At 38.2% G+C, this 11,270-nt stretch overlaps 1 protein-coding gene across 1 annotated transcript; it reads left to right on the forward strand.

Moving 5' to 3' along the window:
• The first annotated feature begins 803 nt into the window (after window positions 1-803).
• LOC138021079 (uncharacterized) lies at window positions 804-8,896 on the forward strand. Its single transcript, XM_068867951.1, has 5 exons — window positions 804-1,251; window positions 6,645-6,865; window positions 6,992-7,070; window positions 7,214-7,363; window positions 7,640-8,896. Exons 1-5 carry the CDS (start codon window positions 804-806, stop codon window positions 8,167-8,169), a joined length of 1,428 nt encoding a protein of 475 aa, XP_068724052.1. The 3' UTR covers window positions 8,170-8,896.
• Window positions 8,897-11,270: the final 2,374 nt, after the last annotated feature.

An 11,270-nucleotide genomic window follows, 5' to 3' on the forward strand; every position in this document is an offset into this window, starting at 1 on the left:
TATAAGTCCAACCACAGTGTGGATGTATAAGTCCAACCACAGTGTGGATGTATAAGTCCAACCACAGTGTGGATGTATAAGTCCAACCACAGTGTGGATGTATAAGTCCAACCACAGTGTGGATGTATAAGTCCAACCACAGTGTGGATGTATAAGTCCAACCACAGTGTGGATGTATAAGTCCAACCACAGTGTGGATGTATAAGTCCAACCACAGTGTGGATGTATAAGTCCAACCACAGTGTGGATGTATAAGTCCAACCACAGTGTGGATGTATAAGTCCAACCACAGTGTGGATGTATAAGTCCAACCACAGTGTGGATGTATAAGTCGAACCACAGTGTGGATGTATAAGTCGAACCACAGTGTGGATGTATAAGTCCAAGGACAGTGTGGATGTATAAGTCGAACCTCAGTGTGGCTGTATAAGTCGAACCACAGTGTGGATGTATAAAAGTCTTCTGCGACATGACTACCTATGGAGGTGAGATTACGATGCTCATTTAGCTGCCCTTTTGAAGTCACAAAAATGAGAGATCATGAACACATGAGCCAGTTTGCAGCATTATTTACACCAATCTGATGGAATTTCCTAAAACTGACAACATTAAGTCTTGACAATTTACCAGTATTAATTGTTTATATTTATTACTATGTTACTATTCATCACAATAAAAATGCCCTTGTTGAACTGTCTGTTTTTATTTTGTCTCTGACCTTGAAGTGTTTGCTGTTGATTACTTCCAGAGGCTGGTTACTTATCTCCAATATTGTGTCACAGACAACAAGTCCTCCCTTTAAAATGCCATCAAATAACTCCTATCGTGGCATCGCAAGCGGTCAGATGGTCCTCAGTAAAACAGCCATGGCTCAGTTACGGGCGATTTTGCCATTCACTCAACTGCGATTCCAATGCAGGAAGCAAAAGGGACGGACGTTCCACGTGTCAACTGCCGCTAATAGCTCTGGCGAAGCTGTAGTCAAGTATTTCGCTGGTCAGACGGATGTCCAACCAAGCGCTTGTCAGTCGTTTGTCAGAATGAAAGACGACAACTCCAAGTTGGCGCAAGTTTGTAACAAATGGGGAAGAGAAGGTCAGCAGTATGAAGTTGGCAAATGGGGGCACAATCGAATTGAAGACAGATTAAACATCTACCCCGCCTTTGCTGTTGGTACTTATCACTGGCTAATTCATGAGTCATCTCAGTTGTGCGATGATACTCCATGTCGTTACCTTGCCGTGACCCCTGGTGATGACTTTTGCAAAAATATTTGTCCGTTAAAACGCTTGTCCTTAATGGTCGGAGCATCTTGTCGGCATGCCATGTACAATTTGATCCTTCATACTTTCTTTGGACAGATGATGTTCGCAGTTCATTTTTTTCTTGTTGTTTTTCTTGCTTTGTTTACATATACATATTTTGTTTACACTTAAAGCAGACCGTCAGGAAGCTAAGGCTAATCTACGCCGGTGTGCTTTGGATAAGTAAATTACAAGTCGTCGATTGTTTAGTTATTTATTATATAACGTAAAAACGTTGTTTAACTTTTAAAAAAGTGTATTCTTGCTATACAAAGTAGTTGAACTATAATAAGCCTAAGCTATAAACTAATACTATCTATGATAAAATAGCTATTACGAGTTATATAGTTAAGGTGGCTGAACATAGTTTTGGATACCAATGTTTCATTTCCCTTTTTTCTCTAAAACCCTTGATCCTTTGGTAACCAAAAATGGTAGCAAGCAAGTTAACAATACGAACTTGAATTTTTTGATAGTTAAGCTGACGTATATGCCGTTGCCATGGCAACACGAATACATACAAACAGGCTTTTAAAATCGGTTTTGTCTTTATTTGCAAAAAATCTGGTCGTTACATTTTTTTAATAATTTGCATGCAACAAGCTTGTAACGATGCTCACAAGTTAACACTATTTTAATAATAATTTGACAGAGAGATCTTATCCCTTGTTGAAGGTTCACTGGATTTCCTCTGTTAAAGTTCAATTTTTTTCAACATTCCAGTTATTTATCTCTTAAATTATTTCCGTGCCAAATTTCGCTAAATTATAATGACTGGTTCTCGAGAAATAGGCGTATTTCCGAGAAAGCTATTCCGCATTCAGTAGCAGTTTTTGAACTTACTACGCATGCGCTATATTTAGCTGGGTTCTTTCGATAAGAAAGAAAAATCTGCGTTCTTTGCATCGTTACCTTTTCTAAAATACACTTCTCATAAAAGACTAAAACCATAAAAATACTTTGTTCAATTATGAGGAAAAATAGTACAGAGAGCGGAAGCATCGAGCAAATAAAATGATTATCGTATTGAAGCCATGTTTATTTTTTTGTGTAATCCTTGCACGCGCGCTGCATTGCGTTAGCACGAGCGCTCGAAAACTTTGTTCGGAAAGTAACTGTCTGGAAGTGGAAAAGGATTTCATTTTTCGGATAATTTCAGGTACGGCAATGCAGGATTCCTAATCATTTAGAATATCATTATGAGTTTCTGTTTAATTTTCCTTTTAAATACATTTTTTGAGAGATTTCTTAAGGATTAAGGAATTGTGTTCCATATTTTGCTCGATTCTAAAAAAAAGTAATTTGCTTGGATGGACAGTCTCGAACGCTTTATGTAGCGATCATTATAGACTCACACGATCTAGTGTTATGGTAATGGCACTGGAGACATACTCAAATAAAGCCTGCATACTTTTTGCTGAAGTTCCATATCGGACATCATACATTAAATTAACTAATGATTCACATAATAAGAAAATGTTAGTCATTTGGCAGGATATCGATCGCCATTAAGCGAGCATTCTAGGCCGCAGTGTACGTTGGGGATTGCGCCTAGGCAGCTGCAATTTTTCTGGCGAAGTTTCACTAAAAAGCGGACCATGTCCAAGCAAAGAATGTTTGGCTGAGTGTTTTCAAATAATGGTAGCCAACCAAGCTTAGCACATTCTTTTCTGGACAGAAACGATTCAATACATTAGCATTTCACAAGTGTTTTACTATTCATCACCTAGATTGCCACCTTCATCGCTAATACTGTATTTTCTTATTAATTTATTTCCTTGGATGATCCGTAGATCGGTGAAAGCTTGGATTCAAGCAGCACAAGGCCTCACAGTTTATTCATTTAATAATATCTAAAATATGCTGCTAAAGAACAACATCAAACGTCTAATATATTGTATTGAATTGAAGAAGAAGTTGATAAAACACACGAAACCTAGTTACTGTAGTATACTTATATTTGTTAATTATCCAAATACAGTGGAAACGTTCATTATGCGCCCCCCCCCCCCCCCTATTAAGCGGCCAGTGATCAAAGTCCCGAAATAATTGTTGAATAATATTAATACTGCCAAGTATAAATACACAGGTGATTATACAAAATCTCGCGCTCTCATTGGCTCGCTATCTCGGTTTATCAGCCGATAATCACCTCGACGGACGAAATGGCTGCCAGTAGTCATTTTGCCACTGTAAGTGAAGATGATTTCGCGTTGAAATGTTTTTTTTTTCTTCTCTTTTTTGAAATAATCACCCGTGTAATTATACTAAAACAATTATTCGCCTCAGGCTTAGTGAAGTATCGGTGAATATTCACCTCGACTTTCTCGGTGAATATTCACCGATAATCACTTCGCCTTCGGCAAATAATTGTTAAATATCAAACTTTCTCCTGTTGTTTTCACCTCTATTAAGCGGCCACCAAGAGTCTCAAACATTTAGTCTGGCTTTATTTTGAAAATGTGTTGAAATAAAAGACAGTCCGAGATAGGTGTTGACTGATAAACATTCAAACACATCTTTATTATGTTTTGATGTACAATTCAGCTGTCACTAAGCTACGGTGCTTCAGGTTTTAACTTTTCACCTTAATATAAACATAGTTACAAGCTCAGTATTGAGTGCGTCAGTCATATGAAATGAATTCTCCAGTAATAAACTGGACAATTTGTCCCTTCATGGTTTTCTACAATAATTTGAGTTGAACTTGACAGATTGTATCCCGTGAAGTAGTATTCACACAGAACTTCCAAGGCGTAGCCGCCACCTTTCAGACGTCAGACGATATCAGATCAATTAAGAAAAGAGTGAGTTGTTTTCTTTTTTTTTGCCCGAAAAAGTGGTTGAATACTGTAATTTAAAAACTCAGAGTTTAAACAACGTAGTAACAGTGGAATGGAAGATTTCCTTGAAGGAAGATCAAACAAGATTTTTATTTTACTCGAAAAAAAGAAAAACATGGTCAATATTTTTTTCACCTGATCTATCATAAAAATTATGTTACTCAGTCATTACTGCGGTGACGCTCCCGGTCTTAATTATGATATGGTCATTAAATTAATCATTTGATATAATGCGCACTCTGAGTGGTTAAAGCACGTGCTTTATGAGATTGCAGATACACGGCTAACGCCACTCGTAGGATGTGGAAAATAAAGTTTTCTGAAATTTTTAGCCGAATGCGTGAGAAAATAAGGAAATTATTTTTAATTATGTTCTGTTGTGAAGCACTTAGGAAGGGGATAGAGCACTCAAGAAGTAGCGAAAAGACTTGACAACTTCTCGTATTTCCCCTACACTTCTTTCCTGCTCTATATGCTTCTGTGCGCTTTACAACAGAACACATCACAGGCGAGGCTTCTTAATTTATCCTCTTTTGACTAGATGAAATGATTATCTTTCCGTAGTTCCCTCGGTTTGCGAATTTTTTTTTTTCTTATTCCATTGTTAAATTTGCGTTTTCGGAGTCGTCATTTCAAAATATATTCTAACTGAAAGACATAACAAAAGAATTAATTAATATTAAAGTTTGATTTTAATATATGAGCGCCATTAGTTGTCCTGACTCGTTGAAGAAACGAGCCAGATCATCATTAACCACCGGCGTTGGCAGTGGCTACGAAAACTAGCTCGACCAGCAGAAAAATATCACAGCGATGAAAACAAGTTTTTCCAGGTTTACTTTGGTGTTTTTAGCGACTCTTAACCTGCTATGGGAAGTTTCGACAAACGATGGTTCCTGTGGGAGTCTTTTTGAAACGCAATTCGGTAAGTAAAGATCTGAGTACCGTAAAATTTATTTTGCTTTTTTTGAGAAAATATTTCAAGTTCTCCGTGTTCAATGTCAATGTGAAAACGAAAAATACGTACAGGAAAGTCCGTCTCGAAAATTAGGCGTCCCTTTCAACTTTGCTCAAATCAAAAGTTCAACAAGTTAATCCTGTTTGTAGCCAGTAATTTTAAAATATCTTCCATTTTCTCTTACTTTTGTGAGCTCAGTTTTGTTTTTTATGCCGCCTAGATTAAACGTATTTTCTTACTCTGATTTATGGCAATTCGGTAAGTAAACATCTGCCGTAAAATATTTTTGGCTTTCATGTTAAAACTGAAGTTTCCCCCTGCTCAATATCAGTGTGAATTCGCAAATTTTAGGAAAGTGGTCTTGAAAAATTAGGCTTCCCTAGTTAAGGCATATTAAGTTTACCCCAAATGACAACCTCGCGTTGTCGCTGCTTCATGGTCACACGTTTCATAAAAACCCCATAAAGTATACATTTTCTGAAAGCTTAGGAATTGCAGATTCCGATTATTTGTTGATTTAAGACAAGAAATAAAAACCTTTCCTAAAATAGCGATCATTTTCCAAAAGTATGTAGTTCCACAAATCATAGTTAGTAGACTAACTATGCACAAATTGAGTTTGTTTCCGGTCAGAATTTAACCGGACGAAGAGAGCGACATCGCTACGTCTTCTTCACGCCTTGATCTAAAAAACGGTGACGGCGAATTTTGATTAATTGCCTGGTTTGTTTTTTATACGCTGTTAAACTTTAAGTTTTTATAAAACACGAATTAGCTTTGCTTACATACTCATTACTTTCGAAGAAGGCAAAAATGGAAATTACCCAACAGAGTTTTTTTGCCACATTATGGGGCAACATTCTTGCCAAATTTAAGCGAAAAAAGATGAAAACTCGCTGTAAACGAACTGGAAACGAGCGCCTAATTCGATGAAATTTTAGTTTTGAGAAATACAGCCAAGTTTGGACAATGTGCGAGCCAACGAGGCATGCGAAGCATGCGAGTCGTGGCAGCGACTCATGCGAGCCAAGATGGCGAGTCAACATGCGAATCACATAGTTATTGAAAGCTAACCGTTTTAAAATGGGTGCTGAGACTCGATAACAGTTTATCAGCGCTATTTGAAACCGTTGCTTAGACTTAAATGCGAAAGTTGCATGGCTCGCATGACTCGCTGGCTCGCAAAAAATTGCGTTCATAACCGCGAGGATCATAGCTTCACTTGATTTCATATCCGCAGTTCACATATGATTCATTTCATATATCATTTCATCATTTGTTCATTCCTCACGGGAACTTTAGAACCCACAAATGACCAGCTCCCAACGTCAGGGGCTTCATAGCTCAGTTGGTTAGAGCGTCGCACCGCAGTTATAAACGCAATTTTTGCAATTGCGTAGAGAAGCCTGAAAAATTGCTTAAGTAGATAAGTGCTAAGATCACTTCTCCATTTCATTTATAACCTGCACTTCAAAAATACAATCACGTTTTATTAAAACGCAGTTTTCATGACTTATTGTAATTGTTTTTTTCCACCAGGCCATTTCTTGTTTGGCCATGTTCTGCATACAGCTGTCGTTTCAGACGAATTTCAATGTCACCTGAAATGCCTGGAATCTAGCAATTACAAGTCATTTAACGTTCATCCTGCGGAATCAGGTGGCAGTGGACGAATTTGCCAGTTGAATAATGAAACAAGAGAAACGAAGCCAAGAGATTTTAAGAAGAAGAAAGGATCACACTATTACGGCCCAGTAAAGGTTGGATGAAGTTATTGTTTTATTTTAATGCAACGCAAGGGTTGAAGATTGCAAATTACTAATATTTATCGAATTCTTTGGTAAATTTCGACCGTCGCCATTTTCATGAAATTTTTCTCGTTTTAGATTTCCTGTGTTGATGTTTCTACGCATAAAAGCTGGCACCAAAAATGTAAGTGCAACCACGAGTGGACCCAACCCGTACGTCGAAGGGCCAATTAGAAATTAGCTTACTCGTTATAAGCCAGCGGTCACTGGATCATTAAATTGCCCCCAGCCGTTATTGCATCGTTTTTCTTACGAGTTTGTGAAGTTAAGCTAACTCTTACTGAACTAACTTTATTTCAGCGAAACGAGGAGCTAATCCTAATAATCCCGCCTTTTCGTGCAAGGACATATTAGACGCAGGCGACTCTGAAGGAGACGGGTATTACTGGATTGACCCAGAAAAGAGTGGAAAGCCCTTAAAAGTCTTCTGCGACATGACCACCTATGGAGGTGAGATTAAGATGCTCATTTAACGGCCTTTTTGAAGTCACAAAAATGAGAGATAATAAACTCATGCCACAATTTGTCATATTGCATAATTATTTACACCAATCGATCTGGTGGAATTTCCTAAAACTGACAATGCTAACACTTAACAATTTACTACTATTAATTATTTCTATTTATTACTTTGTTACTATTCATCACTATAAAAAATGCCCTTGTTGAACTGTCTGTTTTTCTTTTGTCTCCGACCTTAAACTGTTTGCTGTTGATTACTTCCAGGAGGCTGGTTACTTATCTCCAATATTGTGTCACAGACAACAAGTCCTCCCTTTAAAGTGCCATCAAATAACTCCTATCGTGGCATCGCAAGCGGTCAGATGGTCCTCAGTAAAACAGCCATGGCTCAGTTACGGGCGATTTTGCCATTCACTCAACTGCGATTCCACTGCAGGAAGCAAAAGGGACGGACGTTCCACGTGTCAACTGCCGCTAATAGCTCTGGCGAAGCTGTAGTCAAGTATTTCGTTGGTCAGACGGATGTCCAACCAAGCGCCTGCCTTTCGTTTGTCAGAATGAAAGACGACAACTCCAAGTTAGCGCAACTTTGTAACAAGTGGGGATTAGAAGGTCAGCGGTATAAAGTTGGCAAATGGGGGCACAATCGAATTGAAGACAGGTTATACTACTACCCCATCTTTACTTTGAACACTTATCATTGGCTGATTCGGGATTCTCGTCGGTTATGTGATGATAACCAATCTACCAGTTCCTTAACGACTGGTGACTTCTGGAAAATCTTTGTCCGTTGAAAGGCATATTCTTACTAATGGGAGCGTTAAAATGGCTTGAACCCAGGAGTCATATAATGTGTTTAGTAAGCGGCGACGTACGATCGTAAGTGTATTCACAGGTTTCTGCTGAACCATGGCTCAGTTACGGGCGATTTTGCCATTCATTCAGGCAGCGTTTACACGAACGCGTTTTCACATGGACACGATTTCATGACTTTGAAACGGTGTTAAAATCGGCGTTAAAATCGAAAAGGCTAATCTAGGCCGGTATGCTTTGGATAAGTAAGTTTCAAGTCGTCGATGTATTTATTTGATTAGTTATTTACTTTATAACGTAAAAACGTTGTTTAACTTTTATAAAAGTGTATTCATGCTATACAAAGTAGTTAAACTATAAACTAATACTATCTATGATAACAAAGCTATTACGAGTTATTAATCTTTAAAGGTCTAAGTGGAAAAAGATTTCATTTTTCGGATAATTTCAGGTACGGCAATGTAGGAGTCCTAATCAATTAGAATATTTATGAGTTTTTGTTTAATTTTCCTTTTAAATACATCTTTTGAGAGATTTCCTAAGAGTAAAGGAATTGTGTTCCACATTTTTGCTCCGATTCTAAAAAAAGTAATTTGCTTGGATGGACAGTCTCTAACACATTATGTAGCGATCGTTTGACTCACACGATCTAGTGTTATGGTAATGACCACTGGAGACATAAATAAAGCCTGCATACTCTTTGGTGAAGTTCCATATCGGACATAATAAGAAAATGTTAGTCATTTGGCAGGATATCGATCGCCATTAAGCGAGCATTCTAGGCCGCAGTGTACGTTGGGGATTGCGCCTAGGCAGCTGCAATTTTTCTGGCGAAGTTTCACTAAAAAGCGGACCATGTTCAAGCAAAGAATGTTTAGCTGAGTGTTTTCAAATAAAGGTGGCCAGCCATGCTTAACACATTCTTTTTTGGACAGAAACGATTCAATACAGCCCGTTGTATTTGTTTAGTAACCTCGTTTCAGGCAACTTTGTTACTAAACAAATACAACGGGCTGCAGACATCCCCCGCACACATACCCTACAACCTAAACAGACAGACAAACCCAAACGCATACCTTTCATAACGACCTAAAATCCATCACTTCCTTCCATCTTCAACATAATAAAAAAAATACTACAATCTACTTGTTTCTTCTGACCGCTGCCAAAATGCTTTCCTCCATCTACCTGTTGTGGCTTTCAGGCGCTCCCCTAACCTTCGAGACCTGCTGGTTACAGCTAAACTGTCCCCCAATGTAACTCATTCTAATTCCACACTTCCTTCCGGTTCTTTTCGCTGTGGCAAAAACTGCGCTACCTTTCCTTACATTTTCCATAAACTAACCAACTACAAATTCTGCTCTACTGGCGAAACGCGCTCCATTAATTTCCACATAACTTGCGAAACTAAAAACCTTATCTACATGATTCAATGCAACAGATGCCATCTACAGTACATAGGAGAAACTAAACGACGTTTAAAAGACCGTTTTAATGAACACCGCCGCACTTTAGATAACGCTAACACCAAATCCAAACCTACTACAGTCGCAGAACATTTCCTCTCCTCTCCCCACAACATGTCCAAGGACATGCAATTAATCCCTATCGAAAAGATATTTTCTCACATAGACTCGATCCGTAAGGCGAGGGAAGCTTTTTCAATTTTAAAAGGCAGGACAATTGATCCCAACTGTCTTAATATACTCGAAGAAACGTATTAGATTTCAGTTTATTATTTTAGTGATTTCCGTTATTTTTCCGTTACTCTTAGTATTTGAATTCAAAATCTTTGTAACTGCCATGTTTTATCACATTTTTTCCAGTATTACGTCAACATCCATTTACTATATATATATATATATATATATATATGTACATAGAAGCAATTCAATGTAAACTCTCATTGTACCTGAAGAAGGCTGGTTTGGCCAGCCGAAATATAGTACATCACTAAAATCAAATCTACGTTGTATCGGCTCTTGCTTAAAATATTTAGTTTCTCAACTTGAAATAACGCCGATCAGATCAAGCCACTGATCCAACGTACACCGACAGGAAAATTGTCCACGGTTGCTTGCTTCGAAACTCTCAAGTTTAGAGCTCATCCAGGAGGCAATACTCCATTTGACACTGTAAGTAGTTTACAGCATACATCTTTGATATTGGACATCAATGTTATGGTCAATTGACACCTGTCAAAACAAGGTGTCCGCTGACCAGTATCACGTGACCATATCAAGTTGGAACTTATCGAGGTCAGCTGTTTTTTTTTTTAAGTTGACCGCTGACCAGGGAGTGGTTGTTGCTTGGATCTCAGGCTCAAGCCAGGTCAGACACTCACACAGACACCTGAATGAGGCTTAATTTTTCGCGCTCTTTCTGTGGCTCGACGCGGCTACACAGCCATTCTACGTCAACAAAAGCTCTTGACAGTCGATGCTTTTCGTGTTCAAGTACGGTTTGGAAAATACATTTTTCTTGCAATTTTCGCTGGTTTCAATCCGGGTTTAACATAATATAGCTGTGGTCAGGACACACTGGTAGCTACGTAGTTATTCAAGTCAAGCATTGGAGCGATATAAACTTAAAGCTCAGTGTTTATTTTTAATTTGTTTAGGGCTGCTTTTTGCTCTGAATTTCAGTTTTTGGTATACTAAGGTTGCCAGATGCCTGGACGGCCTATGAGAGAAGAACAGAAACGAAAGAAGAGAGAAAGAGAACGAGAACGACAAAACGGTACACCAGTAATAGCTTAAAGTTGGTGGAAGAAGTTACTCCACAAATTCTTTTCTTGGACGCTAAACCGTTTGTTATTTCTACGGATGAGTTATTTCAAGTGGATGCATATTTCTAAAAAGTGGTTTAGTCGTTTTTTCCTTTGTTCAGGAATGAAACTCGAATTTTTATTGTTAACTGGAATTAAATAACAATCATCTGTACTCTTTTTGAGCCAATTTATGAACCCTTATAAATTAAAGTTAATGTGACAACCATGACCTGTGTAAGGGATTTGTAATTGAGCTAAGGCTATTACGCGTTCTCTCGTTACAGAGCGACCTCGACTCACGCGAACATCACA

This window comes from Montipora capricornis, chromosome 10 (genome assembly GCF_036669925.1).
Source record: "Montipora capricornis isolate CH-2021 chromosome 10, ASM3666992v2, whole genome shotgun sequence".
In the NCBI taxonomy this organism is placed as follows: domain Eukaryota; kingdom Metazoa; phylum Cnidaria; class Anthozoa; order Scleractinia; family Acroporidae; genus Montipora; species Montipora capricornis.

Coding starts and splice junctions, on each gene's coding strand:
- LOC138021079 (XM_068867951.1), top strand. CDS start 804: ATGCCATCAAATAACTCCTATCGTGGCATCGCAAGCGGTCAGATGGTC. Junction 1,252..6,644: donor TTACCTTGCCGTGACCCCTG/GTGATGACTTTT, acceptor TTTTTCCACCAG/GCCATTTCTTGTTTGGCCAT. Junction 6,866..6,991: donor ACTATTACGGCCCAGTAAAG/GTTGGATGAAGT, acceptor TTCTCGTTTTAG/ATTTCCTGTGTTGATGTTTC.